Source organism: Aedes albopictus, chromosome 1 (assembly GCF_035046485.1).
Source record: "Aedes albopictus strain Foshan chromosome 1, AalbF5, whole genome shotgun sequence".
In the NCBI taxonomy this organism is placed as follows: Eukaryota; Metazoa; Arthropoda; class Insecta; order Diptera; family Culicidae; genus Aedes; species Aedes albopictus.
The window spans coordinates 225,562,331-225,589,234 of NC_085136.1; the positions used below are offsets into that span (position 1 = coordinate 225,562,331).

Here is a 26,904-nt window from a genome sequence, read left to right on the forward strand (position 1 = left end):
CTTTTTGAGATTTTTGCCAAGTGCATCATAATAAATATCTCAGCCGTCTGTAAACCAATTTCGGTTCTCCTGGCACCAAATGAAAGCTACAATATCCTAGTAGAACCCTATACAATTTTATTAGGATTGGACATTTGGTTACTGAAATATCTTTCAAAGAGTACTTGAGAGTAATACAGGTTAACTTTTTGAGAGATTTTTGAGAAAGTGTATCATAATAAATATCTCAGCCATCTGTCAACCTATTTGGGTTCTCTAAGCACCAAATGAAAGCTACAATATTCTTGTAAAAGGTTCTGAAATTTTATTTCGATTGGACATTTGGTTACTGAGATATCCTTCGAAGAGTATTTCAATAAATTCCTTTTTACCCTTCTTACACCCATAAGAAGGGTATAAATATCGCCCGAAAAACCGACTTTCGATCCGAGGCCCGGAGGGCCGAGTCTCATATACCAATGAACTCAGCTCGACGAACTGAGCAAATGTCTGTATGTGTGTGTGTATGTGTGTATGTGTGTATGTGTGTGTGTGTATGTGCGTTACAAAAAAAAGTCACGCACGTTTCTCAGCCGTCTGTCAACCGATTTGAGTTCTCTTGGAAGCAAATGAAAGCTACTACATCCTAGTAGAACGCTATTGAATTTTTTTTCGATTGGACGTTTGGTTACCGAGATATCTCTCGAAGAGTACTTATGAGTCATATTTCTAAACTTTTTAAGATTTTTGACCAAGTGTAACATAATAAATATTTCGGCCGTTTGTCAATCGATTTAAGTTCTCTTGGCACCAAATGAAAGCTACAGCATCCTAGTAGATCACCCAGAAATTTTATTTCGATTGGACATTTGGTTACAGAGATATCTTTCGAAGAGTACTTAGGATTTATTCAACTAAACTTTTTGAGATTTTTGACCAATTGTATAATAATAAATATCTTAGCCGTCTGTCAACCGATTTCGGTTATCCTGGCACCAAATGAAAGCTACAACATTCTAGTAGAACCCTATACAATTTCATTACAATTGGACATTTGATTATCGAGATATCTTTCAAAGAGTACTTGGGAGTAATACAGGTTAACTTTTTGAGAGATTTTGGACCAAGGGTACCATAATAAATATCTCAGCTATCTGTCAACCGATTTGGGTTCTCTAAGCACTAAATGAAAGCTACAGCTTATCCTTGTATAAGGCCCTGAAATTTTATTTCGATTCGTCATTTGATTACTGAGATATCTTACGAAGAGAATTTCATTAAATTCTTTTTTTATTATTGTATTCACTTGTTATCTTGCATTAGTTTTTCACCAGTCTATGGGAAATTATTTTTCAATAAATTATGCTGATATCATACAAAGTGTATTCTAGCAGGTTATTGTTTTCAACAAAATTATAATAAACAAATTACAAATACACATGAATTTTATGAAAACTAACAATATGTTAAATGAAAGCTTTGAATTTATATATTGTGGGAAAAATGCAAGAACCGGACAGCCAAAATAAATAGTTAATGCCAAAACTGATTAACTTAGTAGATATATCATTTTTGTCCTTTTTACACCATAACCATGAATACCAAGTACTTCGGAGCCAATTTATTCGACTGATTAAGAGATATTAGACAAAGTGCATCTCGCTGATTTTCTTTCCCATTTGTTAATCGATTCAAGATCTTTTGGTAGTTAACAAAAGATACAATATTCCAGAATATGTAAGCTATTTTTTAAATATTCCATACAAGATTCTAGGAGGTGTTTGGCATTTCTGGTAGTTTAGTCCATGGTCTATGATGCTATTTTGGAAACCAATCCACTAGATGCCAAATCCACAATACTTTTGGTCAATTACACAAAATAAATATGTTAAATACAAATAATACGACAATAATTTTAATAAGTGTAAGAAGGGTTCTGTTCACCATAGGTGGATTAAATCGGGTTTTTCAGTATGGTCCCACTGTGCGGTGGTCCTCTACCGACACGGGACATGGAGCATTAGTATGGGACTCGCTGGTATGGAAAAAATAAATCCTCGCTCCAGTCGACTTTTTGGATTCCATTTAGGTCCCATATGAAGTGTACAAAATTTCAGCGCAATCGGTGAAACTATAATTTAGCGCAAGCGGTTCAAAGTTGTCATAGGATTTACTATGGGAACAGTTACACTTTCAAACAAAAAATCCCAGAGGTCGCCCTTTGTCTCCTTAATTCAAATCGATCAACGTTCCTTGTAGAAAAATCATTTATGAAACTTTCTTTCGAAGACCGCAAAACGATTGGATGCTTGTGGAAAAAGTTATTGATTTATTACCAATTAGTGATCCAACGAACGGCTTTTTGTTTTGTTTTATCAGCAGCACTGCTGCTGCCGTTGTTGCATGGGCTGGTGGGAGGCATCACCACCCCCAGAAACAGCAGCAGCCAAGGCAGCAGCTACAGTGCTGCTGATAAAACAAAACAAAAAGCCGTTCGTTGGATCACTAATTGGTAATAAATCAATAACTTTTTCCACAAGCATCCAATCGTTTTGCGGTCTTCGAAAGAAAGTTTCATAAATGATTTTTCTACAAGGAACGTTGATCAATTTGAATTAAGGAGACAAAGGGCGACCTCTGGGATTTTTTGTTTGAAAGTGTAACTTTTCCCATAGTAAATCCTATGACAACTTTGAACCGCTTGCGCTAAATTATAGTTTCACCGATTGCGCTGAAATTTTGCACAGTTCATATGGGACCTAAATGGAATCAAAAAAGTCGACTGGAGCGAGAATTTGATCTTTGTCCCATACTAATGGACCATGCTCGTGGAAGACCTGCAAGCAATCGGAATTTTCCAGTGACGCGTGCTAAGGACGATCTTAAGCGGCGTACAGGAGAATGATGTGTGGAGGCGAAGAATGAACCACGAGCACGCTGCGTTCTAAGACGAGCCCAGCATCCAGAAGGTTGCCGCTGGGCAGAATTAGAAGTAGAATTGTAGCATCAGTGTTTAAGTAAAGATGTTGTACATATTTAACCCTAGGTTGTGTTTCTTGGATGATCCCTGTTTCTTTCCGGTTATTTTAGTTTGTCCGCTTTACCAAAATTGTCAAGGGATAAATCATAGTTCTGAACTTGCCAAGCATTCAATCTGCATTGATCGGCAGTACATAGTGTTTAGACTACCACACCCTGTCGGATACAACTAGCAACTACAATCTATATCCTTGAGTGTCATTCGGCTTTCGGTATGTCCCAATTATAACAAATTGAACCAGATCGTTTAGTGTTATCACCATTAGTAGGCATCAATTATATTACGTGTGGGTGCTTACTGTTGTTATGATCCGGTAAGTAGACAAATGAAATAAATGAGACCGCTTGTAGCTTGACAAGGAGATGCTTTCTTTCTACTATCACTCACCCTATCCCGCGTTTTCTTTAGTAGAGAAAAGCAAACGGTTGCATTTTGTGTGCTTTTAAATGGAGGAACAATGCTGCCAATAGGCTGCATTCCGTAAGCAAAAAGCAATTGATAAGGGAAAACGTGCAAAAAACTTACTTAAAAACGAGTTGAGTACTAAAAAGACGATGAGATGTTCTTAACCGTCCAACTCTCCAGCGGCACACGCATCTCCGTAGCTCTTGCCTTGTTTCTCCTCCGGGTTCAGCTTGATCATATCATCGATACGCAGGATGGTGATTGCGGCTTCCGTTGCAAACTTGAGGGATTTGATTTTCGACATGGCCGGTTCCAGCACTCCAGCCTTCTTGTTGTCCTTGACCACTCCCTCGACAAGATCCAGACCGCACCACTTCAGGTGGGCGTGGTCGACCTTGGTCTGACTGGAATTGTGATAGGCACGGAGCTTGGCCACCAGATCAGTGGCATCCTTGGCGGCATTCACGGCCAACGTTTTTGGAATAACCAAAAGGGACTTGGCAAATTCGGCAATCGCCAGCTGTTCCCGAGAACTCAATGAGGTAGCAAAGTTCTCCAAATAGATGGATAGCGCTGCCTCAACGCAACCGCCGCCGGCTACGACTTTCTTTCCTTCCAACACTCGCTTCGCCACACACAGTGCATCATGAATCGAACGTTCCATTTCGTCGCAGTAGAAATCGTTCGGACCTCGCAGAATGATCGAAGCGGCCGTGCGGGCCTTAGGGCCACGAATCATGATCAGCTCATCGTCACAGATGAACTCCTGCACAACTTCGGCTGCTTCGCCGACGTAGCTTGCTTCGAAGCTCTCTTCCCCATCCATGTTAGTAAGCGAGGTCAGGAACGCTGCACCGGTGGCCTTAGCTATACGCTTCAAGTCCGATTTCTTCACCCGTCGTACGGCCATGGCTCCAGCCTCAACGAAATACTTAAGGCAGAGATCGTCGATTCCTCCGCTACACAAGACGACATTCACACCCGTAGCCAGGATCTTCTCGATCTTTTCCTTGGTGATGTCCAGTTCACGCGAGCGGATGCCCTCCAGCTTCTCGGGATCGGTGATCAACACCTGAAAAAAAAACAAACGAATATATTGAGGTTCCGTTTTTTTACATGGACATTTTTGTTTGAAATGTAGCGTGCAACGGATTTGAATAAAAATAAATCTTTCTCCTTACCTGCACTCCCATCTTCATCTTTGTCTTCTGCAGAGAAAAGTCCAGACAGGCAATCTTTGCGTTGCTAATCTTCTTCGGCATCTGCTGGGAGGCGATCGTGCAATTCAGAGCATACCCTTGCACGAGAACACTCTCACGGGCCGATTTTCCATGCGCCTTCAGCACATTGACCGCCTTAATCGGGTACATGGGATTTCCTTTCGGGTCGATAATTTTGACGGCCTGCGCTGCATCCACCACCATGGCCGAGAAGAAATCCGCATCAGCTCCGATAATTTTCGAGCTCATCGACGTCTTCGCAACGTTGACCAGCGTTTCGCGACCCAATTCATCCACCGGTGCAGTCAGATGCTCCGAAATGTACTTGCAGGCTTCCTTGCAGGCCAGGCGGTACCCGGCAATGATCGACGTCGGGTGGATTTTTTGCTTGACCAGTTCGTCGGCGTTCTTCAGTAGTTCGGCCGCAATGATCACAACGGATGTGGTACCATCGCCAACCTCTTCGTCCTGCAACTGAGCCAGCTCACACAGGACTTTGGCAGCCGGGTGTTCCACTTCCAACATCCGCAGAATGGTGGCACCATCGTTTGTGACTGTCACATCTCCGATGTCGTCGACCAGCATCTTGTCGAGTCCGACTGGTCCCAGGGACGATTTGACAATGTTGGCGATTGAGGAAGCAGCCATCACTGGAAAAGAAGAAAGATTTATTATTTAGATTATTTGTTTTGATAAAGTTTACGGAGAATGTTCAAGACATGATGTTAAAATAATCCGTGAATTCTGGAGATGCAAATGCAAAAGTCGAGAGAAAAAGTTTTTTGAGCTGGAGAGACAAGGTTTATCGTCGTGGAGAGTCGCCTACACAATTATTCAGCAAACTTTGAGACAAAACCACAAGGCAACAGCCATCCATAAATTGTTCTTTGATAGCACGCTTCTGAGCTGAGAAAACAACAGGTGAGTGTGACTCTTTGCAAGTGAGTGTTGCCATCCTTGGTCGGCGAATCAATTTCGTAGGAGGTTGAATGCTGCATGTACCACCGTGCACCGTACGAGAGTGAATGAGGCACGTTATAGACAGGCGCGGAATAGGCAGAGTTCAGTCTTCCGGAGGAAGAAGTGCCAGCAGGAAGAACGAGATCGCAAAGCGATGGAAGAGCTGTACCGAAGTTCTACGAGAAGCTGAATCACTCGCGCAGAGGCTTTGTGCCACAAGCTGTGCAGAGACAATCACGGGAATCTTCCCACGAGCGAGCGTGAGGCGGTCGAGAGGTGGCGGCAGGTTTACGATGACCACCTCAATGGCGTCGTAGCAAGCACCGAAGGTGGCGTGGTAACAGATCTTGGAGTACGTGCGCAGGACGAAAAATTTCCAGCCTCTAACCTCTAAGAGATTGTAGAGGAGGCTTGCCGGTGAAAAACATCAAAGCCGCTGGAGCAGATCAACTACCAAGCGAGTTACTAAAATACGGTGGAGAAGCACTGATACTGGGTCATTACCGAGATTTGGGAGGAGTGTGTCGTGTGTCCCATCTACAAAAAGGGCGACAAGTTGGATCGCGGGAACTACCGCGCGATCACACTTCACACAGATCACAGATATTCTCTCAAATGTTATGCCACCGTCTATCACCGATTGCAAGAGAATTCGTGGGGCAATATCCATGGGTGAACACGCTACAACGGATCAGATGTTCGCCAGGTGTTGCAGAAATTCCGCGAATACAACGTGCCCACACATCACTTGTTCATCGAATTTAAATCGGCGTGTGATCCAATCGATCGAGACCAGCTATGGCAGATTATGCAAGAGTAGGGATTCCAGGATAACCGGATAACCTCCTCGGAGAAGAAAATATTTCTCCTGTGCAAACACGAAAAACCATGTACCCGCGAAAGATCATTCTAGAATTCTGGCCGCTCACATATTCATGTTAAAACACGTACCAAAAGTGTAAATGCGTAGATCGTAAAGAGAGCCACTATTTCATCTTTTTTTCAGGAAAGATCATGTATAATTTTTAAAAGAGGAAGATCAATAAAGACGACAGTTAGTTTTGTTTTTGGACTCCACACTGGATACCTCCTGGATAAGTATTTTGCTAATCATATTTATTTGTTCCTGAACTTGCACTTGCGAAGCTTAAATTAGTCCGATCACTTTATTGGACAATTCAATCCTTCAAAAGAGTTGATACTTAGAATCGTGGAAGTCAAAATCATTGGATCGGTCAAACTTTTTCTCACTCTGGTAAGCTAAAGTTCCGAATGCAAGAACGTTGGAATGAGTCTAGAAAGGCCTAAATCCTATCAAACACGATTTCGACGTTCGATTTTAACTATTCTTCTTCTTGAACCTCCTACCCTGAGTGAGTAGTATCGGTGGTCGAAAGTAACGCATTCCGTCTAGTCTGTTGGTTGGCATACATGGAATGTAATACCGAATCCCTTCGCAATGGTACCGTGTGGGTTTCGTCATTCTGATCATCGTCGATACATCATCGCGTTAGCTATGGACAAGAGTGCTGCTGGATTCAGTAAGTATTTGGTGTAGCCCACTGCAAGAGGCACACCACACCAATCGTCCTGCCAATTGGAAGATTGTGCCCGACGCCAACATTTGGTGGCTCCAGAGAGGAAGAGCTACTGCCACCAACAGCTACTATGTACACTGTACAGCAGAGGTCACTCAAGCCTTAGTCTGACCGGATGATAGATGGATGATATTGCTTATCCAGAGAAATCTTCCAACCTGGCGGAGTGAAGAAGACAAAGAGGACCTGTTCCGCAAACGTCAAACTGCTGCACACTTCAAAAAGTATGCACACAACCTTGAAACAAAAATAAATAGTTGAAAATCTAAATTATGTTCAATGGCGTACAGTTGCATACTAAAGTGCTAAAACTACACCTAATATAGTTTAGAAATAAGTTACATGTTGTGGCAGCAATTGCCATTACATAAACCATAAATGAAACAATTTTCATTATTTTTGAATTTTATGGCAACCAAGTGAGTGAGAGCTTTTTAGCGTGAACCGAGCACTTTTGACGTTTGCGGAACGACTGCGGCGGTCGAAACCACCGCAACCCCGTTGGATTTTTTCTATTTTACCGCAATAACCTGAGACATGATAACATCACGCTTCTGAGCTGAGAAAACAACAAGTTAGTGTAAGGGGCCGTTTATAATCCATGTAGACTTTTTGGGGATTAGGGGGGGGGGGGGGGTTATGGAGGTTGTTCTGGCTAAAGTCTACGCTCCATACGCTCCACGTTGTGTTGGTCATTTGTTGGGCTTGTTTGGTCAAATATTTGTCATCACAGCAAACAGTCTAATACATAGCAGCTTCACTCTTTGCTTTGAACATTCAAACGTTTTGTCGACAGCCCGTGTTTGATGAAACGGTACTTCCGAAGGACTGGATCGATAACTTGCTTCACCATTCGGAAACCTAGCAGTTGGCTGACTGTACTGGTGGCTACGGAAATGAGATCTTCTTCGCGTGTTGTACAGGCTACCACAAAATCTGCATCGTCTTTGATATGCTACCGAAGTTGGATTTTTCTCCAAATCCGTGCGTCGGACCTAACTTCGATAGTGGTTCGCTGTATAGCGGACCAGGTTTACTATACAGCGCACCACTTCCGAAGTTAGGTCCGACGCATGGATTTGGAGAAAAATCCAACTTCGCTAGTCGAAAACTCCGATTTTCAACTAAATTGAGAATACATCTCAACAACTGATTCTCCTTATAAACTTAAATTCAAATAATGGTAAATGAGTCATTGAGGAAGACGAGAACTTTCGATTTAATTGTAATAAACTAAGATCATACGAAAGGAAATGTTTTTAAATTGTATTTCTCCACGTTTTGCAAGAATACAGTCTAATTGTCTAAATCAATTTGTGTGGGAGTGATCTCAGGAGGAATAATGTTGCTACATGAAGAATGTTGCTGTTTCTGGTCAACCAGGCACGACAGCACATATGGGTCCCATTATGGGTCCCTCGACACGTGAATCGACAGACGAAATACCTCAATTCGATGGTGGACAAGGTTTCAAGAACAGGAATTACAGGGTTGATAATGTTCCAGGATTCCGTTGGGGTTGGGGTGCTGAAGACCTTGACGGAGAACCCACGGAGGTTGCTGGATAACGAGAGAAGCTTGATAAAGCCGACCGTAAAGCCAAAGCGCACATTATAAGTTTCCTGGCAAATGAAGTGCTGGAAGTAGTACGCGTGAAGACCTGTGCAAAAGAAATGTGAAAGGTCTCCGAAAACACCTTCGCAAAGAAGTCCATCGGAACTCAAAATCTACTGCAGAAGTAGTTGAATCGCTTGAAGCTGGAAGAAAGGAAGTCTGTGCGAGCATATCTGCTGATATTCGAAAATATTATCAGGCAATGGACTACCCGCTTGACGCGCAGCCACAGTTGATCAGCAGGAATAAATCCATTTAATTTTGTATGGCGAAAAGCATCTAAACTTGAATTACTTGAAATAGAAAGCTCTTCCTAAAAAATATTTGGTAGGCATAATAGTGGTTGCCATTATGCACAACCACTATCAAATATTTTTTCGAATAATGTACTCTCCTTCGAGAAATGTGCCTTTAGATGCTATTCGCCATACAATATTTTTGCGATTTACTTTTAGCGGTTTTTCGCGCATAGAAGCTAGCGCCACATTGGTCGATGCGGAGAGTAGGAAAACAGCCGATGTAGGTAGTTAATTGAAGACAGAAGACAGCCGGTGCTCAGATTTATGAAGCGTATGCGGTCTTTGCCTTGTTCCAGACTCTCATTTTCGTTTGATCCGGTGGTGGCCGGCCTCGAAAATCTTGCTGAGGAAGATCTCACAATTGAAATGGTTAAGCAGCGTTTACTGGCTGAAAAGATGAAACAAACGGAACGCCAACACAGCGGTGGTCTAACAGGAAGAACAAGATTATTTTCAAGCTTGATTCTGGTGCCAGTGACCAGCTAGTGAATCATCAAAATGTTTTCGCAACATACGGGAAGCTGTTTACCAACAACGTGGCCAAAGACGGTTAAACAATGGAAGCGGAGGTTGCAGGAACCACCACTGGGTGCGGCAAGCTTGCCAACACGGGAGTGAATGTGAAATATTGCTGTGGCTGGCCTGAAGAAAGACGAAAGGATTGAACCCCGACGATGAAAGGTTGATTATACGAGCTGGAAGTCAAGCTGGAGAAACCTTCTGCGCGTACTTGTTCAAGCAATCCGAAGAACATGTGGCATCAAAGAATGGGACACCTAAGTCAGCAAGGAAAGGATAACATTTATCCATTATATGTTATATGCTGATGCGGAATAACATGGATGGTAGACGGCATCAAATGTAAACTGTCATACGGATTGTAATAGCCTGTGACGTAAAATTTCACGAATCTTGCTATCCTTATAACGTGTGTCCGGTTGAAACATATGATGTTCCTCTAGTGATTCTACCACTAGATGAGTAAGAGGGGGAATGCTATCAAATGATGACGCAACAAGCAGCGGATGCAATGCAGCTATTGAGATGGCGGAGAAGATTGCTATTTTTTTTCTAAATCATGCATTTGTGTAGGCTCAATTGTTTAACAAAAAAACTTTACGGAGCCGAAATTCTAATTAATATTTTTATATTCTAGTAATGACAATTTGTAAACAATCCTAGTAAAGCGTTCTTCGTGCGCATTTCTTCTTCACTCGCAGTCCGGAACCTGAGCTTGAACCAGATGCGACAAATTAAACCCTACGCTAATCAGCAGTCGGATTTCCCATCACATCCTTGGCTACTTCTTCTAGCTTTTCCATATGTGTCATCGGGCGTCACTTATCCGAATCTTCTTCAGGCACCCCTGATTGTGCTTATTATCCATCTGTTGTTGTATCCAGCGGCTGATCCTCCAAGACTTCAGTTATATCATCTTCCGATATTGATTGCTGTTCCGGAGAAACCACACCCTGCGACACAATAGCTGCCTACGAACAGATTTCCGTTACTTTCCGCTAATGATCCGCCTGGTGTTTTCAAGTTCCACGTTGAGGACAGGAATCTTTCCGATGACCGACAAAAGACAATAGACGACTGTGATGACTGATTGCAGGCCGCCCAGAATGAATTGCAGTCCATGGATCCAATAACGTTTAGAGGATCGTTGCCTGTCCTAGCTAAGAGAGCCCGATGCTTGAAAACTAGATGGGTGTTTCACTTAAGAGGACGAATATATCCATCCAGTGAAGCACGATCAGTTGCAAAAGAGTATCTTCAGAGCCCCGGAATCGATTAAGAAGAAATATACGCTCCTGATGCCAAGCTGCCGAAAATCAGCTCGGTTTTGGCGATCGGAGTTTATCTACAATTTCCTTTTTCACCGATCGACGATGGCTCGGTGGCAAGAGACCACATTGCCCGCATCGTGGTGCTCGTGTTCGTCGTTATTCCGAGTTCGGAAATGCTAGTATCCAAGAGATTGTTTTTCAGTGCGTCGGGTATTCTCGCTTATGTATTTTTTTCGGATTCTTCGATGGACGATCGGAGAATCAACGAGCGGTGTGAACGAGTGCACATTTAATATGGTTGGACCGTTTGCATACTGAGACCAAAGCCAAACATCCTCTCCTCTTCTTGGCGTAACGTCCTCACTGGGACAAAGCCTGCTTCTCAGCTTAGTGTTCTATGAGCACTTCCACAGTTATTAACTGAGAGCTTCCTCTGCCAATGACCATTTTGCATGTGTATATCGTGTGGCAGGCACGAAGATACTCTATGCCCAAGGAAGTCAAGGAAATTTCCTTTACGAAAAGATCCTGGACCGACCGGGAATCGAACCCGTCACCCTCAGCATGGTCATGCTGAATACCCGTGCGTTTACCGCCTCGGCTATATGGGCCCTAAAGCCAAACATAGAAAACCAGCTGGTCAGGATTACCCGGTGAGTTCGTTCCTTATTACTTTTTATATTTGAACATGACATATATGGGGATTTCGGAGGGGTAGCCTAAGGAAGTTAAATGAACTGGTTTCCGGGCCAATGTTCGTGGGGTGGCCAGACTTTGTCACGAGATAACAATTATCATGTTGTTTTCCGAAGGTCTCCAGTGAATTTAGCTTACCCTGCTACAACAAACCATCAGGTAGATCATTCCGTTCCGGTATGACTCTGCAGCCATAGGTAATCCTTGCGCTGATGGTGGGTACACAATCATCATCATCATCATCATCATCATTTCCTTTTTCACCAGATGGATGTCCAGACAGCGTTTCTACATGGAGACTTTAAGGAAGATATCTTCATCCAGATTTCGAATGATGTACGTGAATAGAAAGCTATGATTGTTTAAAAATCCTTACATGATTCATACGTGTGGGATCAGTGTATAATATATCTACCAGATCCATCCTTCTGATGAATATCACAACATCTTAACAACCGATTCTTCTTATAAACCTAACCTCAAATAGCGGTAAATGAGTCATTGAGGAAGACGAGAACTTTCGATTTTGTGCATTTTCGGCATCAAAAATCTCAAAAATATCTGTTAGTTAATTGTAATAAACTAACATCATACGAAAGGAAATGTTTTTAAATTGTATTTCGCCACGTTTTGCAAGAATACAGTCTAATTGCCTGAATCAATTTGTGTGGGAGTGATCTCAGGAGGAATGATGTTGCTACATGAAGAATGTTGCTGTTTCTTCGACACTTAACAATCTTAACCAATTTATGCACTGTTATTTCCACCATTTTACACCCAAAAAGTTATTCAACAAGTAAAATTCAATAATTTTCCTTCACAATTCCCACAAATCAAACCCATTCATAGCATGTGATGGTTTTCATTCCGCTTCCTGCTGCTCGGCTCCCGTGCAAAACTTCCATAAACAATGAAAATTTTCTTGTTCGGGGGCCGCATGTTCATTCGCACGTCTCGGCAAAAACTTACCATTTTGTGTGCGAACCGGGGCTCCGGATGTCCGGGTTCCCGCCAGGGAAAGTGCACTCGCTACGGTGGACATTTTTTGCAGGTTTTTACACTGTTCAATCCGGAATTACTGCGGGCTAAATTCGATCAAGCACTGGGGAAGCTAGCTCCGTTTCGCGATGATTGTGACCGACCGACGACTCGCGTTTTCACCGTTTGACAGATCGCGGAGCAAGCAAACTTCGGCTGTCATCGTGTTCGGGTGTTTTCATTAGGGTGACCAGATAATTGGTAGCCAAATTTATACACGGAAACATTTTTTGCGGTCCTGGTTGGGAATATAATCAAGCATATTTTTTTAAAAGGACGCATCTAGCTTTTTCCGGGGTCTCCAGTTAGCCTAGTGGTTAAGCACAGACAAACAGACATACTACTCAAATCGGAATCATCGCACGATTTAACGGTCATTTTGAAAATATGGTGTGGTTCGGACTGTGCTCGCATGTGTCATGGTGGCGCTGCTGTGCCCCAATTTTGCAGAGAAATGAACGCGACGCCGATCAATGTTTACATAAAATGACTCAATCATGAACCTTCATTCATGTTTTATGAATGGATGACGCCTCGGGGGAGTCGTCACCTGCAAAATTGTTACATCGAGCCGAGGGAAACAACACCTGCAAATGAATGCTTCGGATTGAGCATTATAGAGGGTGCTAGTGAGATGCCAAACGATGTTTTTGAAGCAATTTTCTTCTAAGTAGTATGTCTGTTTGTCTGTGGTGGTTAAGGCTATGGATCGCCAATCCGAAGACAGCGGGTTCGATTCCCGTTCCAGTCGGTGAAATTTTCTCGACTCCCTGGGCATAGTGTATCATTGTACTTGCCTCACAATATACAAATTCATGCAATGGCAGGCAAAGAAAGCCCTTCAATTAATAACTGTGGAAGTGCTCAAGGAACACTAAGTTGAAGTGAGGCAGGCCAAGTCCCAGTGGGGACGTAGAGCCATAAAGAAGAAGAAGAAGATCTAGCTTTTTCACTTATCTGAGAAAATTCACGGAGAAGGTTGAAGACCATTGATTGGGTAATTTTGAAATACAGTCCACATTTCTTTCAGTGTAACTTTTTCCTCTGTTTGCATTACCTGAAAAACGAACAAACTTTGTACCCTGAGTTAGTTGAGTAATAAACGTTGTACCGATTGAACGCGTTCGTGTTTTCGTCTCGCTTAACCGAAGAAATCGCTGTCCCAGACCACGAAACCATTTTCCCCGGAACATTTTTTGGTCCTATCGGAACCGGATGTGGACAGCTCGCGATTTCGCGGTGGTTTAAAACGGATTCGTTACCGATCGGGAGTGGAATTTAGTGAATTTGCACCGGGTGTTGCCGCGTGCAAAATGGCGTAGCAAATGATTGCTGTATGCCACAGCGGCGTACGTGCAAAGACATGTTCACAAATGGTCGAGCCCAAGGCCGAGCCTTTGTAAATATTTTCGGCCAAGAAAAAGTGATTCGATCCGCTATAATGCGGAAAACGGAAATTTTCCTGTGAAAACCCAACATTTGGGAAGTGAATTGGGAGATTGGCAGCTTTGCCAAGTGTGATTATTGCGCAGATAGTGCTCTGCCCTTGGCTCTGCCACCGAGTGCGAAAGCCCACGGCTTTCCGGAAGAAAAGTTAGGTTATGGTTGAATGTGTGCAAGTCGGCAAAGGCAAAAGCTTGGAAGCTTTTCGAAATTGTGATTGTGTGTGTGGAAGATTGCTACGTTATATGCGTTAGCAAATGCGAAAGTTTGAGCTTTTCTAATGGAAATTGTGTTGGATTGCTGCATCTGATCGATCAGCAAAAGCGGAAGCTTGAGAGCATCCCAGAAAACTTGTGATTGTATCCATTCGTATAAGCTCAAAGCTTTCCGGAAGAGAAGTGTGGTTATGGGCTGTTGCTCTATTGCAACTGTGAATGGGCAATTACGAAAGCCGATGAGCTTTCGAAGAAAAAGTGGGGTTATGTAAACGGTGACGACGAAGCGCGATGCTTCCCGAATAAAAAGTGAGGTTGAATAACCAACCCAAGAAAACAAAAGTGAAGTGAAAATCGAAACTTGACTGCATAACCGAAAAATGACTGGAAAAAGGAAGAATCAAAAATTAACGAAGAGTGCTATACAAAAAGAAAATGAAAGTGATACGCCAAAAGTGAAGAAGCCCGAAATTACAAAGAAGAATCTGCAGTTCCAGGAGAAAGGTAGTGACGAAGCTGAAATATCAGCCACTGGGGTATCGGACCAGTAGCTACTGGCGGCTGAGGTGGCGAATCAGCTACCTATGCTCGCTGCTGTCAACGCCGAAGGTCAAAGGCGACAGGATCCAACGCTCAGTGTTGCTCATCAGAAACAAGTTGAACGTGATAAGAGGGAAAGGGCGGAAATGGATCGTGCTATTGAAAATATGGTGGATCGTCAAGATCTAATAATCGAAAAGCTGCTTCGGATCCAGGATTCGATCAAAACGGAGGCAGCAAACAACGTCCATTACCTGCACCTTCAGCTGCAAACAATTCAACGAGCATACGATGAGTTTGATCAAGGGGCAGATCACTCTTTGCATATGCATTTGATTTGCATCTAATGTATGAAAATGCATTTTTATGTTTTTTCATCAACTTAGCATTGAAATACTCGAATGTCAATCCAAAAGATTTCAAAACATAAAAACTCCGTTGTGATGGATAGTATCATAGGATCTATATTTGCCAATTTGATTTTTTTTTACAGTTTAAACAGAAAGTTTGGATCGAAATCGTGAGTATAGTGTTATTAACTAGGTCGGCAAACTCATATCGCGGAAATCTTTTCAGGAGTAGTTTCGGCTTCGGATGGAAACGACCGTTCAACTGGATTACTCACATCAAATATAATAGTGCCAGACGTCCAGGGAGGGTCTGGCTGCGACCTGCTGGCTGGGACAACTTCCTCAGAGAACGTAAAAACTCTACAGTTAAACTGTAGAACCATATATGGAATAAGAAACAATATTGAACAAAAAATAAAAAAAATAGTAAAAAAGAATCTTTCAATATTAAGTGAACATCAGGCTAGTTCTTCACGCAGTAAGGAAAGATTGTTTTATTGCTTCGGAAAAGTCAATGTCACTTCGGCAATTTGCTTGCCATTCAATTGGCCTTTGATAATTAGAATTCTTTATCTGAACTAGCATACCACACGATTCGACCTAACAAATGGGAATTTATTACACCTGATACATGATACCTGTGATCAGAATCATCTACAAAGTCTGCAGTTTGCATGCGTCTATCTGAAGGAATAAAATATGCCCCATTTGCGCATGCCACCGCAATGCTCGTTAGCAATTTCCTATTTTCCTGTATCTCTTTTCCCTCGAGGAACCGGCCGGGCTAAACAAATCCGGGGGTTTTTGCCTGGGTTTTTGTTTCAATTTTCGAATTGTTGTCAGTACATAACCGTCCTACCAATCAAGCTGCCAATAGTATTTTCGAACACTTTTAGGATTTTACCAGATCTTTGGGTGGCAAAAGTAAATTGTATCGATGTGCTAGTCAGTTAGCACTATTTGAAACTTGTTAAACTTGTTGATCGAAACTGACAACTGCCCAGGCAACTGTCAACAGTCAATCATTGTAGTAAGCCATGGATTGACAATTTATAAACAAATGAATGAATCCATTCAAATGCATTAGAATGCAAACAATTTTGATGATGCATCAGATGTTCAAAGAATGATCCACCCCTTGAGTTTGATTCAGTGCATAACGAGCTTCTTGCACTACTCCCTAGGGAAAAACGAGGTGAGTCCAAACAAAAATATCTTAACTTTGAAGTATTACACGGTCAGCTTTACGTTGACGTGCAAACGATGATTGCCAACCAGCAGAAGCCTATGGCCAGTGAGGTGTTGTCGCAAAATGCCAATGCTTCCGGGCTTCAACCACGGCCTCAAGTGGTAAACAGTGTGCCACACCTGCAGGTACCACTCCCAACGTTCGATGGGAAGTTGGAAAATTGGTACGCATTCAAAAGCATGTTTCACACAGTGATGAATCGCTACCCAAATGAATCACCGGCAATCAAGTTATATCACCTCAAAAATTCGTTGATAGGAGAAGCGTCGGGTAAGATAGATCAGGACATTATTAATAATAATGATTATGATTCCGCCTGGCGCATGTTAGAAGATGCCTACGAGGATCAACGCTTGATCATAGATACGCATATCGATGCGCTCTTCAACCTTCCGAAAATCACAAAAGAGAATGGAGAAGAGTTGCGAAAATTGGTTGAGTCCTGCAGTAAGCACGTCGATGCGTTGAAAAACCATGATCTTCCAGTGGAAGGATTATCGGAAATGATGTTAATCAATATCATCAACAAACGACTGGATAGAGAGACTAGGAAGCAATGGGAGTCCTCGTTGTCCCGTGATGATCAACCAAGTTACGACGAGTTGATTGATTTTTTGAAGGATCGTAGTCGCGTTCTTCAGAAACTTTCCAGTCATGCGCAACCGAGCCAAACGCAGCCAGTTGCAAAATCGAAGCAGCAAAAGGTCTTTGTGCAGACCAACAAAGATATTTGTCCATGTTGCTCAGGCTCTCACAATATCTATAAATGTGAAAGTTTCAAGAAACTATCAATCCCCGAACGCTTCGAGAAGGTAAAAAGGGCGGGCCTGTGCTTTAATTGCCTCCGCGCCGGGCATCGCACAATGGACTGTAAGACGGATAAGCAGTGCAAGACCTGTAGCAAGCGGCACCACAGCTATCTACACAACGAACGAGTTGAAGATCCAAAGAAGCCGAACGACAGCAGCCATCCGAAGAATCCAGCGCAAGAAACGAAGATCGAACCCGACAGCGGAAATCCGGTGGAGGCACGTGCGGTAACCTGCTGTACACAAACGAAGATGGCGACGAAGCAGATTTTCCTGTCAACGGCGAAAGTACTAGTGAGTGGATCCGGTAATGTGACTACAACATGTAGAGCGTTGCTGGATTGTTGTTCGGAGTCGAACCTGATAACGAAGAAGCTGGCGGAGAAACTGAACATCAAGCCGTCGGTTATAGACCCACCGATTGCGATTTGCGGTCTTAACGGAATGACAACGAGCACCAACCAGATCATCCAAACCAAGGTATCATCTAGGGACGGCAAGTTTTTTGCTGTTCTCGACTTCCTGGTTACCCCTGCCATCACTGAACTTCCTTCAGGTAAGATAGATACCTATTCGTGGCCTCTCCCTGCTGGTATTGAGCTGGCGGATCCGTCATTTAATATTCCTGACGAGGTCGACATGATAATTGGCGCTGAGGTCTTTTATGACGTGCTGAGACAAGGGCGTCTGAAGATAGGCAGCGATTTTCCTGTATTAGCTGAGACGACGTTTGGGTGGGTTGTCAGCGGACCCGTAAAGACAGTACAAGCGACTTCGCGCAGAAGGAGAATCTGCCAAATGAACACGACCCAAGAAGACATCAATCGAACTTTGACAAGATTCTGGGAGCTCGAAGCAGGATACGTAACCAACAAGATGACTGCAGAGGAGCGTACCGTAGAACAACATTTCGAGGAAACACACTGCCGAAACAGCGAAGGGAGGTACGTAGTGAGGCTGCCTTTCAACGATCTCCAGAATCAGCTCGGCAATTCGTATGAATATGCCAAACTCCGGTGTAGCAGATTAATCAGCAGCTTCTCAAAGAATCCGTCAAAGCAAATTGCGTATACCGAGTTCATGAATGAGTATCGTCAACTGGGTCACATGCAAGAGGTCAGCGATAATCCCGACCGAGGTTACTTTCTCCCACATCATGCGGTGTATAAAGAAAGTAGCTCAACCACGAAAACCAGAGTGGTTTTCGATGCATCTGCTGCAACGACAAGCGGTGTGTCTTTAAACGATACGCAACTAGTGGGTCCGACAGTGCAAAGTGATTTAATCACACTCATACTGAGATTTTGTACACACCAAGTAAATAGTTTTGACAGCGGACGTTCCTAAAATGTACCGTCAGGTACAGGTGCATCCAGATGATCGACAGTACCAGCGGATCGTGTGGCTGAATGACAAGGGCGAATTGGCTACGTTCGAGCTTACAACCGTCACCTACGGTTGCTCCAGCGCTCCATATCTCGCCACAAGAAGCTTGATACAGCTAGCAGCAGACGAGGGTGAAGATTTTCCACTGGCGGCGCGAGCAGTGAAAAAGGACAGCTATATAGATGATTTCATCACTGGAGGACGAACGGCTATCGAAGTCGTTCAGATGTACGAGCAGCTGAAAGAGATGCTGAAACGAGGCGGCTTCGGAGTACACAAGTTCTGCTCCAACAGCCCTGAAGTGTTACGAGCCATACCGGATGAACTGCAAGAAAAAAAGTGGATTTTGAGTCGTCAGAGTTGAATAACACAATCAAAACCCTAGGCTTGATTTGGAATCCCAACGATGATTACTTTGCATTCAATGTGACGAGCTTCATCAACCAAGGCACACCAACAAAACGAATCGTTCTATCAGAGATTGGTCGACTCTATGATCCGTTAGGTTTCCTGGGACCAGTTGGAACTATTGCAAAGTTAACAATGCAGGAACTATGGCGACTGAAACTTGATTGGGACGACGAACTGCCTGACGAGCAAATGGATACTTGGAATACTTTTCGTGTTCAACTGCAATCCGTACGGAGAATTCGAAAGAAGCGATGTGTCATTCCTGGTGATGCAAAACGTATCGAACTTCATGGCTACTGCGATGCATCGAAACGTGCATATGGCGCCTGCCTTTATGTGCGATGTGTACTAGGTGATGGTAAGATAAATGTTCAACTACTCTGCAGCAAATCTCGAGTTGCTCCTCTGAAACCGGTCACCATACCGCGCCTAGAGCTATGTGCCGCACTGGTGCTAGCACAGCTGACGCGAAAGTCGATGGAAGCATTACAAGTCAACTTCGATAGTGTTACGCTCTGGTCAGATTCCCAAATTGTCTTGAGCTGGTTGAAGAAATCACCGTTGGTGCTAAATGAATTCGTTTGCAACAGAGTCGTTTCCATCATCGAGCTAACGCCGAATTACGAGTGGCGATACGTAAGATCCGAATGTAATCCGGCAGACGCATTATCGCGTGGAATGCTTCCGGAGCCGCTGATAGAGAACGAACTATGGTGGGGAGGTTCTCCCGAGCTTCGACAGTCCCAACTACTGGAAGAAGAAATACCTGCCGTTACTGACGAGAACCTTCCGGAGCTACGAACACGTGTTTTCGTCAACATCGTCAAAGAGCCAGCGTTTTAGTTCGGACGTGTCAGCAGGTTCACACGTCTGCAGCGTACTTGGGCATACGTCTGGAGATTCATCGATAATACCCGAGCATAGGTCAGGAATATTGAGCCGCTCTCTGCAACAGAATTGTCCAGAGCAACGCAAACAATCGTGAAGCTGGTACAGGAGGAAGGATTCCCTGATCTGCTCAAGGATCTGAAAATGGAAAGAATGAAGCTGTGGTGATATCCTGAGGAGATCATAGTAGGTACTGATGTTGGAGGTCACTTGGAGCACCAGAGCTGTCATGAGAGGAAGTATTCGAGTATCGTTGTTGAAGTCTCGAAGTCCTGAATCAAGAGTTCTGTCTACCTGGAGGTTACTACCATTTTATATAAGTGAATATTGAACCCCGACACCCCTAAACTCCACAAATGGCGACGAGAAGAACCTGCAGCGTCATGAAATATATTCAGTAAGTAGAATCCAACAACCTTGTTCACAAAGGTTGAAACATTGCTGGTGAAAAAAGTCTAGCCGAACAAGTGGTTGCTCAGGCAACAAACTTCGGCTTCCAGTATTGAGCGACAAGAAAATCAAGTTCCTTCGCAAGGGACTGCCTCAGGGACGGATTTTATCCGTTGAGTTAGGCGACCACATTTTCAAGTTCACGTGAAAAGTGAACTGCCTCAGGAGCGGATTGTATCCGTTGAGTTAGGCGACAAATATTGAAGTTTACCTCAAAGGTGGACTGCCTCAGGAACGGATTCCATCCGTTGAGCTAGGCGAAAAACTATTCAAGTTCCTTGACAAGGTACTGCCTCAGTAACGGATTCTGTCCGTTGAGTTAGGCGACGATATTTCCAAGTTCACGTAAAAGGTGAACTGCCTCAGGAACGGAACCATTCCGTTGAGTTAGGCGATAGAACTTTCAAGTTTACCCAAAAGGTAAGCTGCCTCAGGAGCGGATTCTATCCGTTGAGTTAGGCGACAAATATTGAAGTTTGCCTCAAAGGTGGACTGCCTCAGGAGCGGATTTTATCCGTTGAGTTAGGCGATGAAACATCCAAGTTTACTGAAAGGTAAACTGCCTCAGGAGCGGATTGTATTCGTTGAGTTAGGCGAAAACTAGTCTAGTTCATCTGAAAAGTGAACTGCATCAGGAACGGTTATTTTCCGTTGAGTCAGACGATCATTTATTGCCCATGGCAATACGAAAATGGATCGAAAGGTTTTCAAAAATGAAACCCCGAGAAATAAATGCTGTCAGCATACAGACGCCCCACTTCTGGATACCAGGACAGAACAAATAACTTTGTGAAATAGACAGAAGTACTTCGAGTTGAACGATTACACATCAGTAAGATTGTTCATATGACGAAGTAGAAGATACGGAAGGAGAATAATAGGGGACATTCTTCGGGCTCGGACAAAAACTCACGCCTCCAAGTGCCAGTTGCCCTTCCTGACCTTCGCCGAAAAATTTTGGAAAAAGCGACCATCAACTTGGATGAATTGACAAAACTCGTGAACTCACACCTTTCCGTCCAACTGCAATGGTACTATCGTTAATAAAATCTCCTGGCGATCTGGATTATCGTGAAGACAATAAGACGTCCGTCGAATCACCCTAAAGGAAGGAAGATGTGGTGATATCCTGAGGAGATCATAGTAGGTACTGATGTTGGAGGACACTTGGAGCACCAGAGCTGTCATGAGAGGAAGTATTCGAGTATCGTTGTTGAAGTCTCGAAGTCCTGAATCAAGAGTTCTGTCTACCTGGAGGTTACTACCATTTTATATAAGTGAATATTGAACCCCGACACCCCTAAACGTGGTGATATCCTGAGGAGATCATAGTAGGTACTGATGTTGGAGGTCACTTGGAGCACCAGAGCTGTCATGAGAGGAAGTATTCGAGTATCGTTGTTGAAGTCTCGAAGTCCTGAATCAAGAGTTCTGTCTACCTGGAGGTTACTACCATTTTATATAAGTGAATATTGAACCCCGACACCCCTAAACTCCACAGAAGCGAAACAATTATTCTGGGCTAGCGCCATTTGTCGATCAGGATGGCGTTATTCGAGTCGGCGGACGATTGAAATATTCCCAAATTCCGTACGAGGGTAAACACCAGATCCTTCTGCCAGACAAACACCACGTCACCCAGATTTTGGTTCGTGAGATGCATGAAAGGAACCTTCATGTAGGACAGAACGGTCTAGTTTCCATTGTACGACAACAGTACTGGCCCCAAACTGGCCCGTTAAGTTGAAGTCCATCGTCAAACAGACAACTAATCGGTGTTATGTATGCTACCGCAACAAGCCTCAACAAACGAACCAGTTCATGGGGGATCTACCAAGTTATCGTGTCACGCCGTCACCAGTGTTCTCCAAAACCGGAATAGATTTCGCTGGCCCATTTGTGCTGAAGGAAAGCGGCCGCAAACCGAAGTTCTACAAAGCGTACGTCTGTGTATTTGTGTGTATGTCCGTTAAGGCCGTGCACCTGGAACTGTGTACCGATCTACGATCCGAAACATTTCTTGGAGCATTACAACGGTTCGTGAGTCGACGCGGCCTTCCTAGTGATCTTTTTTCTGACAACGGCACAACTTTTGTTGGCGCTGACCACGAATTGGCAAATTTGAGGAAGCTGTTCGAAGATCAAATGCACACCGCGAGGGTAACTGATTTCTGCAGTGCAAAAGGGATCACCTGGCACTTCATACCTCCCAGAAGCCCACACTTTGGCGGGATCTGGGAGGCTGGAGTTAAATCGATGAAGCACCTACTGAAACGTGTCGTTGGAGAAACTCGATTGACCTACGAGGAAATGGCAACCTTCCTAGCCGAAGCTGAAGCTGTATTGAATTCGCGTCCATTGTGTCCTCTTTCGGACGACCCAAGTGACTTGGAAGCCTTGACCCCGTCGCATTTCCTCATTGGGCGTCCCGGTCAGGCAATCACCGAGCCGTCGTATAGTCAACAGAAGATCAACAGGCTGTCAAGGTGGCAGCACGTGCAGAGTATGAGAGAACATTTTTGGAACCGGTGGTCCACGGACTACCTCCACACGTTGCAGACCCGGCAGAAATGGAAGGATGGCGTTCTCGATATCAAGATAGGATCCTTGGTGTTGCTTCGTGATGAAAATCTATCTCCACAGCTGTGGAAAATGGGCCGTATCGTTTCATTGCACCCGGGCAAGGACGGCATAGTCAGGGTGATTACCGTCAAAACTTCCAGCGGCGAATACCGACGTGCAGTGGCGAAGGTGTGCCTGCTGCCAGATGTTGAATCGGACGATCCAAGGGGGGGTGTATGATTGGGTAATTTTGAAATACAGTCCACATTTCTTTCAGTGTAACTTTTTCCTCTGTTTGCATTACCTGAAAAACGAACAAACTTTGTACCCTGAGTTAGTTGAGTATTGAGGGATTTGCACAAAATTGCACGCGGCCTATCGTTTCCGAAAGGTACAACCGCGGTTTTCACCCCCTGTTTACTTCATGCTTATGGGAAATAACATTGCGGCGTTTCCTACGGTGCGGCTGTTCCTTTCGAAAACGATAGACCGCGTGAACTTTTGTGCAAAGCCCCTTTTTGAAACATTTCAACGACCGCGCGGTGTTTACGTTTCAAGAAATCTGACAATAATAAACGTTGTACCGATTGAACGCGTTCGTGTTTTCGTCTCGCTTAACCGAAGAAATCGCTGTCCCAGACCACGAAACCATTTTCCCCGGAACAACCATTTTGCCAAAATTAGTTTTTAAATAACTGAATTGGGTTGTTTAGTGAATTAAATATTGCCATTTTCTTCAGCCTAAACGAAAGAGCTCATTTTTCTGAGTATAACGTGATTTTATTGCGTTTCGATTCCTTTGCTTTGATGAATAAATAAACAAAACAGTTTCAATTTTCGTGGATAGAATGACAGTTCAATCGATAAAATGACAGTTCGCCCCGAACAAAAAAATTTCCCCCATACAAACTTTAAATGCATTTTAAAAATAGTTCCCGAGCACCAAAAATTATGAAATTTTGGATTTCGACTAATTTTTGGACGGAGATTCCGATTATGCAATAATCTGGATACCCCTAAAGAACCCAATTTTCTGAGACTTTTTTACGTTGTAGATCAGCAAAAATATTGCCTACATTATGTAAGAAAAAAAAGAAGCCATTCCATACTGTTTTCCCGGAGAATTTTGATAAAAATACACATATTGTTCGTGCAGTTGAAAATCGGAATTTTTGACACGCGAAAATCGATTTTTCTCCCAAACCGTGCGTCGGATATACGTCGGGCAAAGTGCGCTGGATAGAGGGCCAGATCCGCTGCCCAGCGCACTACGTCTGACGTTAGGTTTCACGTATGAATTTGGAGAAAACTCGATTGTGGCATGTGGGGAAACTTCGGGCACAGAGAAACAGACGTCACCTCGGACGTCACACTCTCATCGCTTCCAATCGATCACCTTTTTAATGGTTGATTCAAATATTTAGAAGTAGATCGATTGGCCACTCGCGGCGCTGGTATCGTTTTCGCTCCTGTTTGACGTTTGCTCACTACCGTCATCTAGTGGCGGACCGGCCAAGCACAGTATATTTAGCATTGGGCGAATACGTTTTCGTGACGATGTTTTTTAATGAAATTTGTTCTAAGTGTTACGTCTGTTTCTCTGTGCTTCGGGTTTCTACCGCGACGACAATACACCGGTCGGCTACGGATACGTCTTGACAGATACACCGCTTTTGTATGGTGTTTGGCGAGGGGCGGATCACTTCCAAAACAACTGAATCGAAAATGCGTTTTGATGGAAATGCGTTAAGGCTGGAACACATAGCGTCCGTTCCGTCGAGGTTTGCGTTTTTTTGACAGTTTTCCCATGGGAAATGTGTCAAACTACTGTCACGCACACGCAAACGTATGCATTGTGTGGGGCACTTTACAAAATGCTCCAATGCGTTGAAAAATGCATTTAAAAATGTAATGCGTTGAAAAATGCGCCAAAATATCCAATGCGTTGAAAAATGCACAGGAATGCATGACAAATTTTTCGGAGTTTTAGTACATAATTTGTTGAAAAATAGGCCAATGCGTAGGAAAATGCGTGTTTTTTATCAATGCGTATGAAAATGCGAGTGTTTTACCAATGCGCATAAAAATGCGTGTTTTCTATCAATGCGTAGAAAAATGCGTGTTTTCTATCAATGCGTACACTGAAATAAATTTTGTTGTGAAAACTACCGATTCCATAGTAAAATTACTAACCGTACCTATGATTCTCAACCGACAACAAAATCTGTTAAGGTAACTGAAATATGCTTGAAAATACAATGCATTGTAGTAAATTCAACTAAAAGCGTAGTCGTCTCAACAACAAAACATTGTTAATTTTTCCCGGACACGCATTTTACAACACAGTGTGGTTAAAAATACAATGCTCATTTGTTAAATTAAGATTATTTTTAGTAATGTTAACTGCACTGCTAGTTAAGTTGACAGTGTTTTAGTAGAATTAACTGGAAATTGTTGTCGGTTGAGAATCATAGGTACGGTTAGTAATTTTACTATGGAATCGGTAGTTTCCACAACAAAATTTATTTCAGTGTAAAAAAATGCAAGTTTTTTTGTCAATGCGTATAAAAATACGAACAATTTTATCAATGCGTTGAAAAGTGCAAGCTGTAAAACTTTGACAGGTGTTGTTCAATTTTAGAAATGCGTACCTTAATACGCTAATGCGTAACAAAATGCGCCAATGCGTATGTCAATACGCAAGGCTGAATCGAAAATGCGCTAGTGATTCGCCCCTCGGTGTTTGGCGTATCTGTGCACTGAAATAAATTTTGTTGTGGAAACTACCGATTCCATAGTAAAATTACTAACCGTACCTATGATTCTCAACCGACAACAATTTCCAGTTAATTCTACTAAAACACTGTCAACTTATCTAGCAGTGCAGTTAACATTACTAAAAATAATCTTAATTTAACAAATGAGCATTGTATTTTTAACCACACTGTGTTGTAAAATGCGTGTCCGGGAAAAATTAACAATGTTTTGTTGTTGAGACGACTACGCTTTTAGTTGAATTTACTACAATGCATTGTATTTTCAAGCATATTTCAGTTACCTTAACATATTTTGTTGTCGGTTGAGAATCATAGGTACGGTTAGTAATTTTACTATGGAATCGGTAGTTTTCACAACAAAATTTATTTCAGTGTGCGCCTACACTGAAATAAATTTTGTTGTGGAAACTACCGATTCCATAGTAAAATTACTAACCGTACCTATGATTCTCAACCGACAACATTTTCCAGTTTATTCCACTAAAACACTGTCAACTTAACTAGCAGTGCAGTTAACATTGCCAAAAATAATCTTAATTTAACAAATGAGTATTGTATTTTTAACCACACTGTGTTGTAAAATGCGTGTCCTGGAAAAATTAACAATGTTTTGTTGTTGAGACGACTATGCTTTTAGTTGAATTTACTACAATGCATTGTAATTTCAAGCATATTTCAGCTACCTTAACAGATTTTGTTGTCGGTTGAGAATCATAGGTACGGTTAGTAATTTTACTATGGAATCGGTAGTTTCCACAACAAAATTTATTTCAGTGTAAATTAACGAGATACGTCGTTTGGGTTTCCCATAGGGGTAGGCGGGGCATAATTAGCAGCTTAAGCATTTTGCCACCAAATCCAGTGAATTAAGTGCAAACAATGTGTAATTTTAACGTTCAATCCTTATTTGAACTTTAGCTGACAAAAGCTAATCCACAGACAAACAGACGTAATACTTGCAAAATTTTCATCGACCACTCTTTTAACGATAATTTTAAATCTTGGCGGCGTCATGGTCACGATTTTTTCCGCAGTCAAGTTCGCAGATTGTGAACAATCCTCGGTACCCACTTCATGTAATTTATGTTAAGTCCCTTACTGTCAGAGGTGTCAGATCGGTGTAACACGCTAAACATAATTTACACAAAAGGCAATTTACACGGAAAAAATACACGGTAATGAATA

At 43.0% G+C, this 26,904-nt stretch overlaps 3 protein-coding genes across 3 annotated transcripts; 2 read left to right on the forward strand and 1 right to left on the reverse strand.

The window, feature by feature from the left end:
• Window positions 1-3,264: 3,264 nt before the first annotated feature.
• Window positions 3,265-12,776, reverse strand: LOC109430224 (T-complex protein 1 subunit alpha). The gene is made up of 3 exons (XM_019706276.3): window positions 12,571-12,776; window positions 4,606-5,294; window positions 3,265-4,496 (listed from the first exon to the last, which is right to left on the reverse strand). Exons 1-3 carry the CDS (start codon window positions 12,641-12,643, stop codon window positions 3,585-3,587), a joined length of 1,674 nt encoding a protein of 557 aa, XP_019561821.3. The 5' UTR covers window positions 12,644-12,776; the 3' UTR covers window positions 3,265-3,584.
• Window positions 12,777-16,313: 3,537 nt separating this feature from the next.
• Window positions 16,314-18,995, forward strand: LOC134291194 (uncharacterized). Its single transcript, XM_062858659.1, has 3 exons — window positions 16,314-16,382; window positions 16,430-18,502; window positions 18,606-18,995. The coding sequence occupies exons 1-3, from the start codon at window positions 16,314-16,316 to the stop codon at window positions 18,993-18,995; spliced, it is 2,532 nt and encodes an 843-aa protein (XP_062714643.1).
• Window positions 18,996-22,201: 3,206 nt separating this feature from the next.
• On the forward strand, window positions 22,202-23,182 carry LOC134291196 (uncharacterized). Its single transcript, XM_062858666.1, has one exon. It carries the CDS (start codon window positions 22,202-22,204, stop codon window positions 23,180-23,182), a length of 981 nt encoding a protein of 326 aa, XP_062714650.1.
• Window positions 23,183-26,904: the final 3,722 nt, after the last annotated feature.